Raw genomic sequence first — 20,903 nt, forward strand, 5'->3', positions numbered from 1 at the left:
ACCGGTTTTCCCTGGCTACATACTGTAAAACTAGCATGTTTTTTTAAACATTTTACCAAGAGTAGAATACTGATTGGATTTTGGTTTCGTTGTTTTTGTACAATAAATATGCATTGAAGTTTTGCAAAAATGCAAAAAAGAAATGCTTCGATACATGATGCAGTATGTTTTGATTTGCACCATCGTAATATAGCCTACATATAATTATGTAAAACCAATAAAGACTAGAAACAGAACAAGCCACAGAACAAACACGTTTATTTTAAGATGTTTTTATTGGTGCAGCCACAAAATGCACGCCTTACATTTTTGACGAAACAAGGAAAAGAAAGAGAGTGCAGACTTTAATGTCAGTTTAAAACATGCTGCTAAAAAACACCGAAAGTAAAACGTAATGTGTATTTCAGGTTTTGATCAACAACATGTTTTTGTCTGATTCATGGCAAAACTTCGTCAATATTTTTCAATGAAGGAAATCAGAGCGCATTTAATAAATTATGCTGTAGGCTACAAGCGTATTTCGGTTTTTAATACAAATATAGTTCATTTGTTTCACAAATAGGCCTGCAGCTTTTTAAGTTTGTTTTGCATACCAGAAATAAGTAGCAATATTTTAGTAAACTATATAATTCTGCTTCGCATACCGATTCCTGCACCAAGTTGCAAAACGGATTTATGTGATTGACATTGATCTGCAGCTCAGTCATGCCAACCGAGTCTGAATATGGAGAAGACATTCGCTTGTTGGATGATCTTACCAGATTGAAGTTGAGAATGATAGACAAAGTAGGTGCTGATAGAAAGTTTTTAACTTTAAACTGACCTGGAAATAGAACTGAAGCATTGTTGGCCAGACGGATTGCTTCTAACCAAGGCCTATGCCAGAATACCTCAGGCGCTTAAAATGAAAGCTTTTTTGCAACGCCTATTACTCCAGGGGTAGTGGAACATTTGTATTTATTTGCAATGTAATTTGTGCTTTGTATATCGCCCTGTAGCCTAAAAGTTACAAATCACATAAAAATATTACTGTAAACATAGTAGTATCCTCCTTGCTTTTCAAACCCGGGAAAAATGCTTTTAGTTTAGGTCATGCTAACTAACCATACGATTCGAAACAATATCGCTCTTGCAGTAGTTTCTTACAACAAAACTTGATTTAAAAAGGGTATTCCCAACAATCAAAACAGAACGAGGTCGAAAATCACAGCAAAACTATTCTTAGGCTAGCTCATATGTTGGTTTGGTTTTTGAATCTTTGTCCTCGGACTGACAAAGCCGTTAGGTTATTCCGGGTAGTTTCGCATACTGTAGAGGATTTTGACGCAGAGCCGGTTACCGAGATTGGCAGAGTGAAGTTTTCATTTGTTGAAATGTTTTTGAGTGGAAATATTCCATCCACTAGTTGGCGCTGAATGAAGAGCAGTCCTTGGAATGCGTTGCTCAAGCGCTCATCTCGAGAGCCGAACCAGTATTGCGTGATCTTGAGTCGAGCGCGCAACTACTGAGCTAAGCAGTCGGACGAATGTTCAAGCCGTTACTTGACAACTACAAAAATCTCATAATTAGCTTTTGTAACCCAACAGTAGGTTGCATCGCTTCAAAAGGTCGCGTTTATGTTTCAGAAGTTGAAGCCAAACGGATCTCCACGACGTTACCACCACAGGAGGTCGTACTCACCCGAATACACACCTACTCCTCCACTACCACCTGGTGACGATAAGTTTACTTTTTTGTGTTTTTTGACATATGATTTATCATAGCATGGTTGATCAGGCTAGATAGAGATGAGATGGGTGTTGCAATAGCATGACGCCTTATGAGACGTCAGTCACGTCACACAGGTTCGGAGAGTGACAATTGTTTCATTGGTTAAAACACAAAAAGCTTCTGCCAATCCTGAGACTCTTGTATCAAATCACAAACTTAGACAGACTCAGTTTTTATGGTTCGTAAATAGAACAAACGGCTTGGTAAATTAATCGTCATGTAACAAAAATCAAAGAATCGTTTCTTTTCGGTCTTATAAACAAGAAAGAGTTTATGTAGTAAATCCTTGAGATTCTTGAGTCAAAATAAAAAATTGACTGACCACTAGCTTTCTTCTTCTTCGTCGTATGAGCTGTTCTTCTGGACTATATGTTTGGGCATGATGTCATCAGCCACTCGACAGTTTCGTCATCCAGGGCCTTCAGTCCAAGCGCTCCATGTGGTGGTTGATGGATTGGGCAGTCATGGACGACATGATCTACTGTCTGGTCTGTGGCGCCACACTCGCATCCCGGTGAGGGAGCCAGGCCCCATTTGCACATGTCTGAACGAAAGCGACCGACGCCGGTTCGTAGGCGGTTAAGCCGGACCCACGCAAGTCTTGCGAGGGACATTCCCGGAGGGTGGGGATCGACGTCGGGTAGGAAATCACGGAGTCGGGAGGTGTTGTTTTGCCACTCCATGTTCCATGTGTAGTTCGTCCAGTGTGCCGCACTTATTCCAAGATCTTCAACGTTGTTCAGAAGCTGTCGTGCGGCGGGCACAAATGGGCGTCTTGATTTCAGTCGCTGCTGTCCTCCAGGTAGGCGCTGGAATGTACTGTGGAGGAGGTGGTCGGGGTCCAGTGCGCGACGAGCAAGGGAAATCATGGCTCCTTTACGGCGAAGCTCAGCAGGTTGGATGCCTGCAAGGATGGGAAGGCAGTCCGTTGGAGTGGGACGCAGGCATCCAGTCACAGTGCGTAGTGCGTCATTGATGGCGGTGTCAATGTGGCGGGTGTGAGAGCTGCGGCACCACACTGGTGCGCAGTACTCAGCGGTAGAATGGACAAGGGCCAAGGTAGCTGTGCGAAGGGTTTTCGCATCAGCTCCCCAGCCGGAACCCGCCAGCCGCCTCAAAAGTGCAACGCGCGCAGATAGTTTTTTGCGCAGTGACTCCAGGTGTCGTCGGTACGTGAGTGACCTGTCCAGGGTTACGCCGAGGTAGGTGGGTTCGGCGCAGTAGGGGAGGTGTTCGTCATCGGTGGTAATGTTGATCTCACGTTTTGCTTCCTTGTTGTTTAGGTGGAAGGCCGCCGACACTGTCTTTGCCTTGCTGAGCTGTAGCTTCCATTTCTGGAGATATGTTGATATAGTTGACATGTCCTGGCTTAGGTTCCTCTCCATTGACTGCCAATCTCCGGCTGGATGCAGGAGAGCCAGATCGTCTGCATAAGCATACTTCCTGGAGATGGTGTCAGGCAGGTCATAGATGTAAGTGTTAAAGAGGAGGGGAGCCAGGACAGAGCCCTGTGGGACGCCGTTCCTGAGTCGACGTAGTCTACTTCGTCGGCCGCTACCGGTGGAAAGGGTAAAGCTGCGGTTTTGCACAAGTTCCATAATCATATGGACCATGTGCCTGTCAGGAAGGAGACGGAGTAGTTTGCAGGTAAGGCCGCTGTGCCATACAGTGTCGTAGGCAGCCGTGAGATCGACAAACACGGCGCCAGCCTTCTTTTTTGCCGAGAAGCTGTCCTCGATGTCTTGGGTCATCAGGGTGACCTGGTCTACAGTTGATCTTCCGTGGCGAAAGCCGGCTTGTTCCCGAGGGAGCTGAGGGTCTATTATCGGTTCGACACGGGCGTAGATAAGTCTTTCGAGTATCTTGAAGGGGATACAGAGCAGAGAGATGGGGCGGTAGCTCTTCGGATCCCCTGGGGGCTTCTTCGGCTTTGGGACTGCAACCACTAGGGCTCTTCTCCAGATTCTTGGGATGCGCAGGTGACGCAAGCAGCAGGAAAGGAATTCTTTTAACCAGGACCTCATAGAGGGGGCAGCTTGGAGTATTAGTTCCGGGCATAGGTGGTCAAGGCCCGGGGATTTGCCTGGCTTTAGGTGCTGGAGGGCGGAGGCAAATTCTTCTGGGGTAAACTCACCAGAGATGTTGCCCTCGACAGGTGTTGGGACCTTCCAGAGGTGCGTCATTTCCTTGAGGACGGACTTGTCTGATTCACGGTCTCTCGTTCTGTGCACTCCATTTTTCACAAGTTGTGAGGCGATGGCATTTGCTGAAATGGGGCATTGGCGACGAGAGGCACGTGATCTGCCAGTGAGGTTGTTGAGTGTACTCCAAGCTGTGCGGCTGGAGTGCGTGAAGTCGATTGAGTCTATGGCTTCTGTCCAGCGCTTCTTCCTCTTTGAATCCAATCTTGCCAGCAGGGCTGTTGCTGAGTTGGTGGTGGCGGTACCCTGGGGGGAACGGAGGAAGTCGCGGTAAAGCCTGTCGCACTCCACATCCCAGCAAGGTATGTAGTTTTTCCGTCGACCTCGCGGGATGGAGTCTTTTGCCGCAGATATGATTGCATCACAGAAGTCCTGGTAGGCTTTATCCACTTTGATGGTGTGTGGGGATGGGAGGTACTGCGTAGCTTCGTTTGTGAGGAAGCTGTAGTATTCCCAGTCGGCCTTTCTGAAGTTCCATCGCTTGACAGGCTTGCTCGGAATAGGTGTGGCAAGCAAGGGGGCCGTGATTAGCGAGGGTCGGTGTTGAGACCTTGGGAACTTCTCTAACACACGTCTGTCCGGCTGGCGATCATCGGGGTCATCACTTGCGAAAGCCAGGTCTGGGTTCGTGCCAGTGTTCCAACGACCGGAGTGGAAGCTCGGTGCGCCCTTAGGATCGTGTAAGAGGGCGAGGTTGTTGTTGGTTGCCCAAGCGGCCAGACTATCTCCGTCGTTGTTGATGGAGTTGTATCCCCAGTCAGTGTGGTGGCAGTTAAAATCGCCAGCATAGAGGCTGGGGTGGGGGAACACTGGGATGGCTGTTGATGTTATCCGCGAAGGTGGGGGCTTGTAGACATTGACGATGTTGTAGCCTGCTACATCTACACAAAGCCACTCGATCTCCGATTGAGCTTGGGATTGGTCAACCAAGGACCAGCTCAGCCGGTCATGGACAAACGTGGCGAGGCCGTGTTTCCTGCTGCAGGTTGCGCCTGCGAGTGTGAAGTTGGTTATTACCAACTTATCCACAGATGTACAGTGAGTCTCCTGGAGGAGGATGATGAGGGCTTGATGCTTGGTGGCCAGGTGCTCGATGATGTTGAGCTTGCTGGCCGTGATGCCCTCGGTGTTCAGCTGCAGTACGGTGGGTCGTCGGTACTTTTCGACAGTGCGAGCACTGCCGTGCCCTGAAAAGGGCATTTTCCTACCCACCCTGCGCTGAACAGTCTCATTAGTCTCACCACTAGCTTTGACAATGGGTCAAGGGAGTATTTTTGGACCCCGATCCGGAATAAGGTTAGAGGCCCAAAAATTTTCCGGCAGGCTCGGATGCTAAAAAAAACGTAAAGTATGTTTTTGTTATAGTGCATTTATTTAGCTTTGTCTTGTTTTGTGGGCCCGGAGATGTCATTGGTACAAGGCCCAAGTTAGCCTCTGATATTGCACTTTTTATCAATCAAGGTTTACGTGACACAAAGCTTGCTTCTTTTCACAGCCACTCATAAGTAGATCACAAAAGTGTTCATGGAGCAAGTGAACCACTTTCAATATACCCTTGAGTCGAAATGTTGTCAGAGGGATTGCATTGGCATTTTATAATAGAGAGGTTAAGCTCAGAGGCATATGACCTTTTTTTTAAAATACAGACCGTTGTCAAGAGGTTGTAAAATTGACTGGTGTTTTCATTGATTTATCGTCTGCAGACTTTGAATCAATGTAAAAGAAGAGTGGTTTGTTGGTTGGATTGGTGTTACTTACAAGCAAGGGCTGACAGGGGAAAAATACCTCTTTTGTGAGCAAGATGTACGCCTTTATTTTGCTTATATGTGTTTGAAAAGATTATACAGCCTTTGAAATGAAAATACGGTAGGGACCCCTTTGTATTAAAGTTGCCACGCTTGGCATAACCCAAACGAAACACCACTGGTAATAATATTTCACTATGATCGATTGGTTGTAAAAATCATGCTTCACTCAAGTAGGCCTATGTTAATGATAATCAACAATGTTAATGTGATAGATAAGCAGTGAAAACATCTCTAAGCAAGTAGCCTATATTAAAATGCTCAGACTGAGAATCACCCTATCATCTATATAATATATAATGTAATATCATCTCGTTTTATGTAGACCTATACGTGGTTGGGTACAGCAAGTTTGTGTTTTTAAACAGTTTTTGTAAAAAGATTGAGGTCATAAAGCCACATTCTTTTAGGTTATAGTTAAGAACCTGCTATCATAGCAAGTTAACAACACACCGGACTCCATTGTTCAACATTTACTTTTTTAAAAAACACAAATGCTTAGAATCAAGCGTACATACTTCAATATGTTTTGATTTGCACCATAGTAATAGCCTATATATGTAAAAACAGTGTGTTCATTCAAAACAAACTAAATTTTTATTTCTACAATCAATCCATCAATCAAACCGTCAAACGTATCATATGCCAAACAATAGTTTCTAAACTCCGTTGTTATGCCCAACCAATATTTACTTTAATAGCTTGCGGTTGGTGAGCTATATGGTTTACTAAGATGTTAATCTCTATTCAGACCACGAAGTTAGCTGAATATGAGAAAAAATTATTGTCTTGCAGAAAGAAGAAGAGATAGGTTCCATAGAAAAATTGACAGAAGAAATGAACTGCTTCAAAAGCTCTGGGTAAGTTAAGGCCATCACTAAGCTGGAAAAACATTTATACTTGTCATCATAAATCTTTTTTTAACCAATGATGTTTCTTGTACTTACTCACCGTTGCTGAAAACACATAATGCAGTAGTAGGCTATCCCAACGACAACATTGTAAGTTGCTCCAAAATACTTAAAACTTTACTCGATGAAGTTTGATTGTCTTATTAAACTGGCATTTCAAGTGTGCAAGTAGGCTATGTTAGCATTATTTCTAAGGTCTACAATGTGAATTATTCGAAAATATACTTTTCTACTTTTTGAACAATATCTCATCTTGTAATTTTTAAAACGCTTTTTTTTTCTTTTTATTTGGGTAATAAACAGATATCAGTTCGATCAATAGCAAGATAAATAAACAAAAAAAATCAAATTCAGGAGGAACTTGGGAATGGGGGAACCAATTATCCACGTCGACATTATTCTGTATCTCTCCCACCTTTGTCTGCTCGTGATCATCGGCCTAGAAAAGAAGATACGTATCTTCCTTGGATGGATGAAAGTCTTTGGAATAAAACTGGAAACACAAAGAAAGGTGGCGAGAAAAACAAATGGCTAGATGGAGCTATATAGTGATGCTATATTTGAGTTAATAGTTTGAACTTATTTACAGAACGAAATTCACAACCTGAACGATGGTTGCTAAGTTTAATTTAGAAAAGCCATTTTTGCCAATAAACAAACCACATAGGCTAACCCTATTGTGACTCATTGTTATTGTATGAAGGCCTATAGTAACTAACTTAGATCAGTTAGGCCAGATAAAACATAGGCTCTACCACAGTAGCCTATCAACTCATTTCTCAGAATGTATGATGAGAGTTCAAATCTCAAAAAGACATTTAAATGGCTTTCACCTTCAATACATTTCACACCGATAAAAATCATAACCTACAACAAGTGTCCACACATTCTAGATTCGGTAATGTTATTTTTGGATTACTTTTTCAAGATTTGATGGAGTTAATGCTCATTCAAAACGCGCAAATGCAACAATGGATGATGACACAGACTCTTCAGCGACGACAAGCAGGAGAAGCGGATGGATCCGTGCACAACCATTATTATGATGCTGCGGGAAGAGTTCTTCCTCCCATCAGAAGGCAAATCGGGGATAATTTTTTTGATTGAAAAGTTTTTCTAACATGCCATATAGCCTACAATAGACTACTGTAAAACAGCCAATAGGCGTCCACAGGTATTGTGCATCCATTAAATTAACCAGACTCTGCTCAGAAAGTAAAAAGCGGGGAATTGTGAGATTAACTCAATCTACAATGAAATTATAATGAGACCTTTTGGCATTCCGTTAATTTACATTGCATTAAGTTTGACCACGCATAGCCTACTCAGTAGCCTACTCACGCCTTATCGTAACCTGGTGTTTTTTATTTAAAGATTTTTATAAGCTTACAGTAGGTCTACTTTTGAAAATGATATTCTTGTAAACTGCTAACAATAACAACATGTAGCCTAAATAACCGAAAATCCTAAACCCAAAAGCTTAGCTTAGGCTACTGTGTATCAATGCAAGCTAATCGCAGCAGGCTCTTAATTTAATACGACAAGCCCACATCAGAGCGAACATTTCAATACGTAGGTTACATTGAAATTTCAATACAGATAAAATGACAGTCATTTTCTCTCATGTCCATGCACACAAATAAGTTTGTTTGATGAAATCCACTCCCGGCGTGGAACTAATTTCGTTACACTTTTGTTTTGTCTGTCCACTCCTCTCTGCCTGCTTTATCTCATCGACTCGTTTGCGTTGCAGAAACGATGCTGGGAACCAATATCCTCAAGATTTTTTCCAAGAAAGAGCTATTGGTGATTCAAGAGAACGGGGAGATATTAGACAAGTAAGGCTATTACAATTTTTTAAATTATATTGTTGTTGTTGAAATTTTTACTTGTTAAAAAATATTTAAAATTGTCCTATCAGCTGCTACCGTTAACAAAAGTGAGCTCGGCCACTTTTTTAAAACTGATAACTATAGGCCTACTCTTACTGTTTATAAACAATTTAAAATGACCACAAATACAGTAGAAGTAACTTTCGTGTTATAACAATATTTTTTGAAGCTTCTACATAGTTAAACCATAAATTTAACTTTTTAATCCTCCATGAATGGGTGAGGTTGTGCACTTTTAAGCATGAGATTATAACGTATGCACATAACTATTGACAACTGGAAAGTGGAAATACGCTACTGCTGTATTGAAAAGCTAAGATCAACTTTCTGGAAGCTACCAGTAGTTAAAGACTTTTCCATCTATTGTAGTCGCTTCACAATAACGGCCAGTTCATTGTTTTTGACTATTCTTGTATTTCAGCTTTCACCATCTAAAAGCAAAAGTCGAAGACGATAAAAAAGTTTGAGATCTCTAACCAAAAAGCTCAACTGATTTTCTTGTTTTTCTGTATACATTTCTTATCAAATTTAAGGTCTTATAAAATCATTGTTTTGCTGATCTTGATAAGCTATTCATGTTTTTATAAATTTATAGGCCACTTTATTTGGAAATCGTCTAATTTCTATTCTTGGTAGTAGGCCTAGTAAAATTAATTGCCCTAAACTTGTGTGAAAATATTTCCATTACGTATGATCAAAGTCTCTGGTCTAGATAGGCCACAGCAATAGAAAAGTTGTTGCAAGCAAACGATTTGATATCCTTCCTGAACATAAAAGCAACATAATATCTGTGGACTTATAGGGAGACAAATACTGCGTTAACTGTAGGGGAGAGTGGGGTTAGTTGGAAGGCGGGGTTAGTTGAAAAATGATCATTTTTTTAACTCTCGATAACTTTTTTAAATATTTACTGCCAACATGTGAAGTAGTTTATAAAAACACATAATCCATGTTAGTTTCGATTTGTTGAGTCAAGGTATGTTTGTTTGGCTGACATTTTTGTGTTTTCTTACTTTCGAAGTAAATTTTTTGGCGTATTAAAAAACATCTTATGCGTCGATATCGTTAAAGATAGGCACAAGTTTTTTGGTGTGTGTCAGCTATAGGTGTTTTACAACACTAAGAAACAAACAAATTTTAGTCCAATGCACTATGCTTGAATATTTTAGGAAAACAGTTTGTCATATGCTAATGGGGCTAGTTGGAAAATAGTGGGTGGGGCTAGTTGGAAAATGTTTTGATAGCGGTATGACTATGTAGTATGTTACGAGTATATTGTCGTGGTATGATAATAAGTAGTATAAGCTCCAATGTACTTGTTTTAAGCAGACATACATTGTGAAATTTTAATTTGAATAACTTGGAAAGTGCTATATATGCGGCATTACAAGTTTTAACAATGCGTTTATTAAAAATGTTTTTACGGTGATTAGAGGTAGAATTCATTGCATTTTGATGTTAAAGCAAGTAAACATATTTGCTTACAACCCCATGTAAATGTTTGTTGGATGAAAAAAGAGTATCCAGTTCATTAGTGGGCATTAAACTGACGTTTTTCAACTAACCCCAGGCATGGGGTTAGTTGAAAAATCAATTGTATGTTTGTTTATTTTAAATTTTCATTAAAAGCTGAATTGACTCAATACTTATTTTTGGTTGTATGATAGAGGACACCATAGATGATAATTTAAGCCACTTCAAGTTGTCAGGTTATGCACCAATTGTTTTAAATTTCACTTTAAAAAAAAATCTTTCCGACTAGCCCCACTCTCCCCTACCTTGAACGCTTTCGTTAAAATGTTTTGGCAGGCAAACATGGTTATTTTTGTATTATTGGACTATGAAAAAACATGGGCTGCATTTCCTTTGCTTCGTATTTGACTATCTTTGCTCTAACAAGTTACTGCAATTGACAGTGAACTGATATTTACAACTATGAAAAGACGTCAGTGATTCTTTAATGAAGTGTTCGATTTTTAAGCGTATCATATTTAGAAATTTTGTACAGCGGTAATAAAATCTTTATCTTGTTTTAATTGCAATTTTGGCAAGTATCCTGCTGGATTCCTGGAATGCCGCGACGAGCCAAGTAGCCAACACGTTATTTACTTCACAAAATAGAAACTGAAGATCTGTTTTAGCCGGATGCTGCGAGTTCGCTGCGGCAATAGCGGTTTGCACTAGCTGTTGGAACGCAGTTCCCTAATTAGCACATGCTTACAAAGTTCAAGTAGGCTATACGCGAACCTTCTGTGACTATCCCTGCAGCAGGGTTTAAGGTCTGAACTCTTAGTCTTAAGTATGCTACTTTAAGCTTCATAACCAAGAAAGTTTTCTCAAGCGGAGATTAAATATAATATAGGCCAGTGGCGTATCCTGGTTGATTTTCGTAGGCATGCAATAGAAGGAGGGTCATAGCCAGTGTAGGGGGGTCTGGGGGCATGCCCTCCCAGGAAAATTTGCCTTAGGTTTTATAGCTTTTCTTGCAATCTGAGCCTTACTTTTTTTTTTTTTTTTACTTAGCTGATAATTGTTTGAGCTGTTTTGCAAAAAATGAGGTTTGGAACACACCATGAATCCATGTCTTAATTTTATATCTTTATCCTGCACTGCAGGAAAGTGGACTTGAAGCGCTATGCAGCGGTGTATGGCCTTCAGCATACACCCGACCCGTTTTCTTGATGATCTTTTAAACTGCTGTGCTCTGTGCTTAGGTCTCAAGTATATCATACTATCTACAGTAGAAAACCGCAAGGACTTAAACTATGAGGACCAAAAGAAAAAAGGCCAAACAAATGCCAATCGGAAAATTAAAAGAGACCAAGCGTCCAAACAAAAATAGTCCGGCCAAACACTTTTTAAAAACCCCGAATTTCTGAGATTTTTGGCCTTAAAAATACCAATCTGGCAACTCTGTCTCGAGATCGTTTTGCAATTTTTGTTTTGCATGCAATTTTAAATCTGCATGCCTTGGTTCCATATGCGCCACGTTGTTGTAAAAGAGCGGCGAATAGGCAAATTGTATTATCAACGCATGCGGAGCTCGTCTCAGCATGCAGAGTTGCCAGGGTCAGCAAAGTTTCCAAATTTAGAAAACGAACAGTTGTTTCGACTATTGAAATTAAAAGAGCGAGGTGGTTCTGCTATCAACATTTTCAATTTCTACGCATAAATTCATTGCTTCTGAAAGATTTCTGATTTCATCAGAATTGTAAGGCATGCAGTGCATGGAGAATACGCCACCGATATTGGCTATCTGCAATGAAACCAATAGAAACAGGTCTAGTAGACTGGTCTACGCACTGCAGCACTGTACCTTAGCATCCATTAAGCCGGTGCCGAAAACAAAAGCTTGTATTTAAATTTTAAGAGAAAACGCAGAAACGGGAATTTGACCTTTCTTGTATAAGAATGATAAGTTGCACAAGATGACAACGAGTAAAAAAGTCTTAACAATGACCGCCATGCCGTACATGAAGTGATGTTGATGCATCCGGCCAATTGAAGACGAACCGAGCTTTGAAAATCTTTTCCAGTTATCGAACCCGATTTGAATACACTGGTCTTGACATTACAGTCAGCAAATCAATCGGCAAAAAGGATTAATTTGAACATGTTTTTTGGCGTCCCGTTCAGCTCAAATTCGCCGGATTCGAGCAGTAAAAGCATAACAGTTAAATCGAATGATGTATTCACTCCAAGAAGCTCGAAACATTTTCATCATGAATGACTGTGCTGCGTGACAAACGTCATTCCTCTGAAAAGGTCAGCGAATGTTCCACTTTTATATCGCATTCAAAAGTTACGACAAAAACCTAACATATTACTAGAAAAAACAGGAAGCGTTATAATGCACCAAATCTAACATCTTTGCGCAGAAACAACATCTGACATGCACTAACCGACCGGCTCGAAAAGCAGCCACTTCACTCAGATTTACCTTTGCAACTGAAGTTGGACAAACAAAAAAAAAAATCTTGTTATTCTCAAACAAGGCAGTGCTGTACCAAGAAAATACATTTTACTTCTCGCATCATAAAAGATCTTTAAAGTGCTGTGGTAAGGAGTCGATCATTTGATCTGCTGACTGTGTGCATAGAACTGGAAGTCCGTACAATACACAAGCTGAACCATTCAACCTTGGCAACTTGCAAGCAACTTCTGCGTTACGTATGACGTCGGTCAGTGAGGTTTCTAAACGAAAACATAGACATTATGTAATGGTACTAACCAGGCAGTAAACCAGAACTTTTTAACGTCTGCAGACGTAAAATCAATATAAAAAAAGAATACTGATCTTCTGGTTGAAAAGCTGCTGATCGCATTCCTAACCTTGGCGTTACAACTGAGGTTTTGGTAAGAATTAGAAATGAAGGCATACGATGGATACGTTAAAAAATAAGTATTCACAAGATTAAAAGTCAAAAACTTTACTCAAGCGCACGATAACATAAAATTAACCTAACGCTGAAGACCAGCGATAATTTTCGAAATCTCGCGGTGTTGTAGTACCAACATCACTTTGCTGACTAACCATAAGGCAGGCCATCCATATTATACAAGCGTCCTTCGTCGAAAACCTACCTTTTGTCCATTCTAACAAGCACTTGACCAAATATCTGTCGATGTCTTTGTCTGTGACTTGCCAAAGACAGGACAAAACGCATGGTGAGCCAGATACCATGTATGACACAGCGGTTCCTGGAAAGATAACCGTATTACTTAAAAACAACTTCTGTCATGATGCATCGCAGTGGGAAATTACGGCATGGAAAATCTATTGCTCCAAGTTAACAGATTTTATCGTATCGATAACGTAAATCCAACAGTCATTAGGACAGTCATGTGTATCAGCACCATAACTAGCAGTATGGTTGTCGACTTTCCTTGTCAGCATTGATGTAATTTTTTATTTGGCTTTTTTTGTACAACATTATTAGGTATATAGAAAATACGACAATATTAAGCAAAGTTAGAATGTTCTTTGAAGCATTTGTCAAAAGAAAACGAGGTAATTAGAAAAGCTTCGCAAATTTTTACCGTCTGGTTCAGTGATGCCCTTTTCAGTCAACTTGCCACTGCTACAACCCATCAGCAACGCGCATGCGCAAGAACGACGGCGAGCGATCAACTCTCGATTCATGAAATTCGACCCTGAGCCATGACCGCAAAACCTGAATGCAGGATGACCGTGAGTGAACTTGGTTCAGGTTCAAAACATTAAAACAGAAAAGGACTTACAGAAAAAGGTGACTGTCGGTCAAGTAAGACAACCACTGTTCCTTGGTTGGATAACGCGACATCACGCCACTCCATGATGGGATGGATTTTAACCAATCAGCAAAACGGTCTTCAGTTTTCATCAGATCCCCCTAAACCATATGTAACTTAGGATCATGAAATTGCAGGCTAAGCTAACATTTAAATCGCGACACACAGAAATTCAATGCACTTTAGCTAAACATTGTCTTGGTTGAATATTTAATTGTACTGAACGAAGAAAAAGGTCTGTCAAGTAATGTTTATCCAAATTCTAAAGTAACTGACAAAAACTACCTTTGGATTGACTACATATGAAGTTTTTCTCAAGTCGGCCTGGCAGTGCGGCGCATCTGCGGAGCGCAAGCCCAGTTGCCAAAGCAACAAATCAAGCGAGGGCATGCGCGACACCGAGTGCTGATGCAATGTCTGCATACTCTCCACTGGGAGCGCCTGAAGTTCTTTGTCGAGAATCAGGACTACATGACCAAGTTTCTGGAATTCAGACAAGTTTTGAAAATTAATTTGGAACATTATCAAACCAAGAATTTGAAAGTAGTAAAGCACAATTTGTAAAAAATGTTGATGTTACATTTTTTGTTATTTGAGATATTTTACCGAAAATAGATAACCAGCTAGTTATTAAACTTTTCATGTCATCATCATAAAATCTGTTCTCGATGAGCTGCTGCCACGCACAACGAAATGTTTGCAAGACGGTATTCAATGGAAATAAAAAGATTTATTGACTCAGCCAGATAAAAAAACAAAAACAAGCATCTTGAAATTTTCTGCTTTTCTGCGATTTGATCAGTAGATTTTCAAAGTGTAGAGAAGCTGGAAAATTAAAGCGACTCACGCAGCTGTGGCCATCGAAGTGGTTGGAAAACTGTTCGAAAGCCTGAGTGATTTCCGCAAGTTGCGCTTCACTCGGCCGGCAGTTGGCGCGGTGGAGCAGTAGCAGGATGACGTCACATTTATCTTTAGGAGATAAATCTTTCCAAATTTGAAGGAAAATCTATGAAAATAAAATGTACTACAGTAACGAAGAAATATTTCATAAATTTAAGACAAATAACTTAAAAATGAATTGCTTTCGCTTTGTTTGAGCGAAGTGCCCACTTAATTTCACACAGCTGGTACAGTAATTTCATGGCATTTTTACAGCGAATAACCAGGCCACTAATAAGAACGTGCGTAAAAAACCCTAGTTAGCAAAAATCTATCTCTGCTTAAAGTTGAAAGAATTTAGATACAGGTAGTTTCAAGTAATTTATTAGCACACTCATGAAAATATTGGACCTACAATATCACGTTTCAAAATCATTACCGTGTTTTTGCTTCAGTTGTAACTTACCTCTGCCATATCCTTAGAGACATCAGCAGTTGGAAAAGCTTTGTTTATGGTATTTGTAACTAACTCTGTGCATCTGTTCAACTCTTTCTTGCAGTCTTTATCAAGAGGAGATCCAAGGAGCACTCCACGATGACATCCAAATAGCTGGAAAGCAAGGAAAGTGTTTGCACAAAACTGGTTTTACATCACACAGCCTGGAAAACTCGATGCAGGAAACACATTTTTTACCAAAGATATAAGCGAAATGAACAAAAAAGCGTTTGCCGGGTTTTGTGCATATTTCACATCTTGTTCTTGTGATCAAAATAACTGTGTTTAACTGGTCGTGCGAACTTGGATGATCTAAAGCAGGGGTTGTAAAACGTTTCACGTTGATTAACCCATTTTATTACATTTGACGATAAATTTTAACTTCATTAGGAACTTCAAGACCAAAAGTGTAAAAATTATGTAAGATAATAATCGTTATCAATGGAGATTGTGTTGTAGACAGAACCGGTGTGCCCATGTGTTCGCTCTTGATGGATGGAATGCTGATATACTTATTGGTGTAAACTACATTTATGTGGCATAAAAATATCCATTAAATGAACAGCATAAAAATCGTGATTTGATTTTCTGTTACCATACAAAAACGTAACAGCAGTGTAATATTAAAAAACTTTTTCAGCTAAAACAACTTCATTACTTTATGTTCAAACTCTTTAACGAAGTCGTCCATTGCTTTGTTGGCGGCTTTGCGTTGCGTCCACCATAAGGATTTGTTGGTGGTCTGCATTCCTTTGATGTTGCATTCTAGCAGATATTCGAGCTTGCGTAGCATAGCCAGTACCGGGGAGTCTGAAGCAGCAACAAAAAATCTCTAATCAGTTTGTGTAATGTCAAGGTTAAACGTAGGGAAGTACGACATTAGGTTACTTGTATAGAAATGAAAGCGATCAAAAATACCTTGGGTTTGAAGATGCAGTGGGTTTCTTTCTCGTCGTAGTCTGGTGATCATTAGTTGGTTGACTTTTCCTACGGAAATGAATTGTTAGAATCAAGAATTATTGAGCCGGTTGAATGTCAATGCCTTGATATCAAATGAGATGACGTCACAACACAAGTGAATACAGTACAGGTTTAGTGAAAGACGGTGTCTGCATGGCTGGAGGGGTATTTGTGTTTGACACCGCTGTCAGAGCCAGCAAGGTGATTTTTTCATTCAACGTTTGTCCAGCCCTTTGTCGACCTAACGTCTGCAGACGTTTAAACAAAAAAGACCGATTTGCTGGCTGGGATACGACTAAAAAAAGATGTTTCCAAGCATGAAAAATGTGGACATTGAGGTTTAAAGCAAGCTTTCAATCCGTGAATACAAATTACTTCGTTTAGGGTTGGATGAACCAACAGTGGATCTTCTTTGCGGCAAATTAGTTTATCGAAAATTAGCTTGCGCAAAACTTATCGGTGGATCAGTAATCAGCGGATTACAGTCGTTGCATACGAAATAAGTTGCTGAATCAGCAGATTTTCTTGATCGATGTATGACTCACTGTTGGTGCACATCCAACCCTAACAATCCTTGATGTGATGGAATATCGAAAATGTCCTGACATTGTTTGCTTAAAGCCTAAAACAGTAATTTCTTTGCAATAGTCAAAATAGAAATACCTCTTTGCAAAGATGACACGATACAAACTGTCCAATCAGGTGGAAGCTTTGAGGAAATTGTGGTCATATACCTTTCGTGGTCACGCATGGACGATATCACGTGATAAGGTTGAGTTCGCACAAGCATGTCTTCGAGGGCTTTGATGTAGCACTGCTGATTTGAGTCTTGGGCGTGTAAGAAATAAAAAAATTACATTTTTACTGATCTCAGATACGCATAAAAATTTACATGAATGTGAATTCTTCTGGTATCAAAAAGCGTAAGTTATTTTGGCAATTGAAGACTTATAAGCGATTAGTGTGAAAAATACATAGATACCATCTGCCAGCAGTGGCATGGTTGGTTTAATAATGAAAAAGCTACGGTATCATGTATAATATGTATTTTGGACCACGAAGCGACAAATACATTGAAAGTTGTAAATCGAGGTTTACCAAATCCTTTCTGAGGTTCCTTCTTCCTTGCTCTAGCTATGTTCTTCAGGCAAGCTCTCATGTTGACATGGCTACTCGTCCTCAGTGTGATTCCGATGGAAAAGGAGTGGGAGGCGGATGGAAGAGAGAGCAATGTGGATGTAGAGTGGGAGTTGTGATAAATAGCGAGATACTGGCAGGATAGTTTCGATACATGGAAGTCACCTGTGTTACGAATATCTTTTTCTATTTTTTTTACAATATTTACTGTAACAGAATGTGAACAAGTATAAGTAGTTAAGTATAAAATAAGTACAACTGATCCACGACATGTAGGTGGGGAACAACAACCTGCTTTAATAAAATTCACATCTCAAATAGCGTCATCGACCAGCAATCCAGCCTTTCGGGCGACCATGTCATGCTGACGAGACCCAAAAAAAAATTGAAATACTTTGTGGATTGAGCATGGCTTGTCGCCTGAATTAATTGTTGTTTTTATTTGTAGTTTTGTTTTCCATTGCCGTCTGGCTACGTTGAAGCGATGAAAAATCACATTTTTACCAGTGGAGAATAAGACAGAACTGAAGTAAATGATAGAAGCATTGAAAACAAACAAAAAATTACCAGCAGCTGTGGCCATTTGAAAAGCTTCGTTGAAGTAATGATCGCATTTGTAGTCGTCCAGCTTGTACTCCGTTTCAGACGTTGGCGAAACGGCCACTTCGGGTTCCTAGCGAGAGGAAAATATTTCACTACATTTCAAAGCTTGAAAGCGACCTAGTTGAAATGTTACAAAAAGTAGCAATGAAATAGGGAAACAAGAAAATGTAAAAGTAACCTACGATATACAATGGCGGCAAGGAATGGGATGATGCCGAGTTCATCTCTTTCAAATCTCTAATCTCTTCTGGCTCTGTTTGATCTGAAAAAAAAAACCTTAATTTTAAAATAAGTACAGATAGTTCACGACAAATAAAATAGGTTCACGACATAAAGATCTACCATAAAGGAGTCATGCTGATAGTGACTTAACTTTAGAACTGGACAATTACTTTTACAGTACAAGAGTTTCATGCGCATTTTTTTCAACTACCACTTTGCTTTAAAAACACATGGCGTTATACTTAAAACTTTGGAGCCTGCAGGTAAAGGACGGAAGTGTTGGTTACGACGGTCACGTTACGAAAGATATGTTTTAAGAAAAGTAAACTTGATAGAATGAAACACAACTGAATGTTTAGTGTTGGAAACAGTGAAGCTTAAGAAATCTTGCTTAAAATAGCAAGAAATAAGTTATGGAAGCATGGGCTCCGGAAGAACTATGCGCATGATCTAGAGTTCTAGACCAATGGATTGTTAATCCGGACACAACGCGAGACCAGTTAATGCATTCGGCCGGCCGATGCTGCACGATTGCACGCCCAAGATACAAACCACAATAACACAAACCAAAGAAAACAAGGCAATTAGAAAAGATAGATATGACAATGACAGGAGGGGTCCGACGGTTCGGCAGTAGACCATGGAAATTGATTTGTATCTATCTAACACGGTCACTTTGATGACGAGATTTGTTTTTTAACAAGTATGTTAGTCACACTTGGTTACGAACTGTCTTTTTCATAGCCAAGACAATACGTTAAGTTAGGAAAACAAATGCTCTCATTTTACATACACACCTTCAGCCTCTTCAGTAGAAACTCTGTAAAAAAAATGACATAAAGTAATTAAGAGAATGAGGTTGAAGGGTGAGACGTATCATTTTCTTCGTTAAAAAACGTGCCATAAAAATGGGCTTCAAATAAGTTCTATTAAATAGCGTAGCCTTAGGTTTAAAGACAGGAGGTATTCCTGACTAGCTGACGTAGCCTTTCAAAAGTTCTTAACGAGCGTCAATCTGTGCTTCAAACATGTCACTAATTACGCTTCAATATTAAAATCACACAAAACATACTTTGGTTTGGACTTCCTCGTATAACGTCTTGCAGGACGAGATTCCTAAACAGATGAAATTGTAAGTGATATCATCAAGTAGCAAACCGGTGGACATTAATATAAAAACTACAGGTTGGTGAAAACAGCAAAACAATTCTGACATCTACTTAGAACTTCATCAAAATGTGAACAAAAAATTGGGTTTCATGAAGTACAATGCTGTTAGTGAAAGAATGTCTTCCGACTTTGACGAAAATTGATTTTACCTCTGGATCTTCTTCCGTGTAAACAGGTCCTTCTTCCTGCCGATGCTTCTTCCTTGCGTCCCTTCTGGAGGTCATAACATTTTTGACGGCGATCCTCCGTGAAAACCGAGTTCCGCGAGCGGGAGTATTGTTCTGAACATATTTGCATCAGAAAGAGGATATTTTGAAGAAATACGATGCAGAAAGACATCTCAACTTAATAATATTGTTGTCACATCACGGCTCAGCAAAGAAAGCATTGCCATCTGAGTCAATGAATGCCACAACACAGAATTTTAAAAATGGCATGAAGGTAGTTGTCTGCGCTTCTACAACACACATACTAGTATTGCTGAATGGATTGCCTCTCACTTGAAGCCGTACAAAACCAAAATCAAAACATCCTTGCGAAAAAGTATTATTGTCATTCTACATTAGGATGTGGAAAGCAAATATAAAAACTGTATGCCGAAAAGAATAAGCTTATTCAAACGGCAGGAATGTTCGATCAAACTTGACCAAAACGTGACAGGTAAAATATTGGCCATTGAAGCATCAAGTCACAAAACGATAGCAGTTCGAACAAGGCGACAAACGCACAATTTTTTTTGGCAATCTCTTTTTGAAATTTAGAGAAGGCAAACACCAAAATTTTTGAGAAGCGTAAAGCTAAAACTAAACTAGTCACACCAACATGTTCAAGGCAACACGCAAGCCTACCTATCGCCGCTTTCTATTGCGTTAAAGCAGTTTTTGCAGACATTCCACAACATTAGGCAAGTCGAAAAGTCGGTACAGAATAAAGTAATAAAACAAAAATAATCAGAGGAAATGAAATCAATTCTAGACAAATCTTCATCTTACCACAGAAGGCTTTGTTAATTCAGCCGTAGAATCGTCGCATGCCGGAAATTTGTCGTCATCGTCATCATCATCAAAAGAACAATTAAAAACCACCCGACGGGATTTTTTCTTCTTTGTTGTGAGTGGCACTTTTGGGAAATCTCCGTCGAAACCAATTTCTGGCAGGGGAATTTTGCTTGTCTAAAAAGATTTAAAAAAATATTTCCTCACTTTTTAGTTGTCAGCTTTAAAAGAAAACAACATCAAAAATTTGAGACCATCCATTTCCGATTATCCTGCGTTTCAACGATTTCGTAATTGTCCTGACAACCGAAGAAACGCCTGAGACGAATTTTATTGATGATACATTGCATTAACCATAGACAAATAAAACCTAACAACAAGACGACATTTAACATAAACATGAAAATAAACTAAACATTAGTAACGTTTTCGGCCATACTCATGTTAGCCCTTTTCAAGTAACCAACCAAATTACAGAAATTGATCTACATAAACAAAAATTGAAAAAATAAACCTGTAAGAACGAAACGGCAAGGCAGAAGAGAGGCAAAATCACATGACGCTTAACTGCCAAGGAACAAACACAAATCA

The 20,903-nt window shown here is 39.9% G+C and overlaps 2 protein-coding genes across 3 annotated transcripts in view; one reads left to right on the forward strand and one right to left on the reverse strand.

The window, feature by feature from the left end:
* The first annotated feature begins 577 nt into the window (after positions 1 to 577).
* LOC145768720 (uncharacterized) lies at positions 578 to 10,609 on the forward strand. Of its 2 annotated transcripts, none has more exons than XM_082580298.1 (7): positions 578 to 786; positions 1,626 to 1,713; positions 6,572 to 6,636; positions 7,042 to 7,198; positions 7,616 to 7,766; positions 8,441 to 8,525; positions 9,001 to 10,609. In XM_082580298.1, exons 1-7 carry the CDS (start codon positions 706 to 708, stop codon positions 9,034 to 9,036), a joined length of 663 nt encoding a protein of 220 aa, XP_082436424.1. In that variant the 5' UTR covers positions 578 to 705; the 3' UTR covers positions 9,037 to 10,609. The 2 variants fall into 2 exon arrangements, with proteins under 2 accessions (XP_082436424.1, XP_082436425.1); XM_082580299.1 differs by having other exon boundaries at positions 1,629 to 1,713.
* Positions 10,610 to 11,915: 1,306 nt separating this feature from the next.
* The window catches only part of LOC145768624 (uncharacterized), a 40,884-nt gene continuing 31,896 nt past the window's right edge, over positions 11,916 to 20,903 (reverse strand). The window contains exons 32-48 of the mRNA XM_082580166.1: positions 20,310 to 20,489; positions 19,467 to 19,598; positions 19,220 to 19,263; positions 18,945 to 18,967; positions 18,108 to 18,187; positions 17,890 to 17,995; positions 17,284 to 17,487; positions 16,849 to 17,013; positions 16,144 to 16,212; positions 15,884 to 16,035; positions 15,196 to 15,339; positions 14,698 to 14,856; positions 14,136 to 14,333; positions 13,821 to 13,951; positions 13,620 to 13,753; positions 13,164 to 13,280; positions 11,916 to 12,773 (exon numbers count right to left, since the gene is read on the reverse strand). Coding sequence (XP_082436292.1) covers positions 12,613 to 12,773; positions 13,164 to 13,280; positions 13,620 to 13,753; positions 13,821 to 13,951; positions 14,136 to 14,333; positions 14,698 to 14,856; positions 15,196 to 15,339; positions 15,884 to 16,035; positions 16,144 to 16,212; positions 16,849 to 17,013; positions 17,284 to 17,487; positions 17,890 to 17,995; positions 18,108 to 18,187; positions 18,945 to 18,967; positions 19,220 to 19,263; positions 19,467 to 19,598; positions 20,310 to 20,489 — 2,199 coding nt within the window. The 3' untranslated portion in view covers positions 11,916 to 12,612. The remainder of the gene's footprint in view (positions 12,774 to 13,163; positions 13,281 to 13,619; positions 13,754 to 13,820; positions 13,952 to 14,135; positions 14,334 to 14,697; positions 14,857 to 15,195; positions 15,340 to 15,883; positions 16,036 to 16,143; positions 16,213 to 16,848; positions 17,014 to 17,283; positions 17,488 to 17,889; positions 17,996 to 18,107; positions 18,188 to 18,944; positions 18,968 to 19,219; positions 19,264 to 19,466; positions 19,599 to 20,309; positions 20,490 to 20,903) is intronic.

The sequence above is a fragment of the Aplidium turbinatum genome, chromosome 4, assembly GCF_918807975.1.
Source record: "Aplidium turbinatum chromosome 4, kaAplTurb1.1, whole genome shotgun sequence".
Taxonomy (NCBI): domain Eukaryota; kingdom Metazoa; phylum Chordata; class Ascidiacea; order Aplousobranchia; family Polyclinidae; genus Aplidium; species Aplidium turbinatum.

Coding starts and splice junctions, on each gene's coding strand:
- LOC145768720 (XM_082580298.1), top strand. CDS start 706: ATGCCAACCGAGTCTGAATATGGAGAAGACATTCGCTTGTTGGATGAT. Junction 6,637..7,041: donor AACTGCTTCAAAAGCTCTGG/GTAAGTTAAGGC, acceptor AATCAAATTCAG/GAGGAACTTGGGAATGGGGG. Junction 7,199..7,615: donor AACTGGAAACACAAAGAAAG/GTGGCGAGAAAA, acceptor TACTTTTTCAAG/ATTTGATGGAGTTAATGCTC.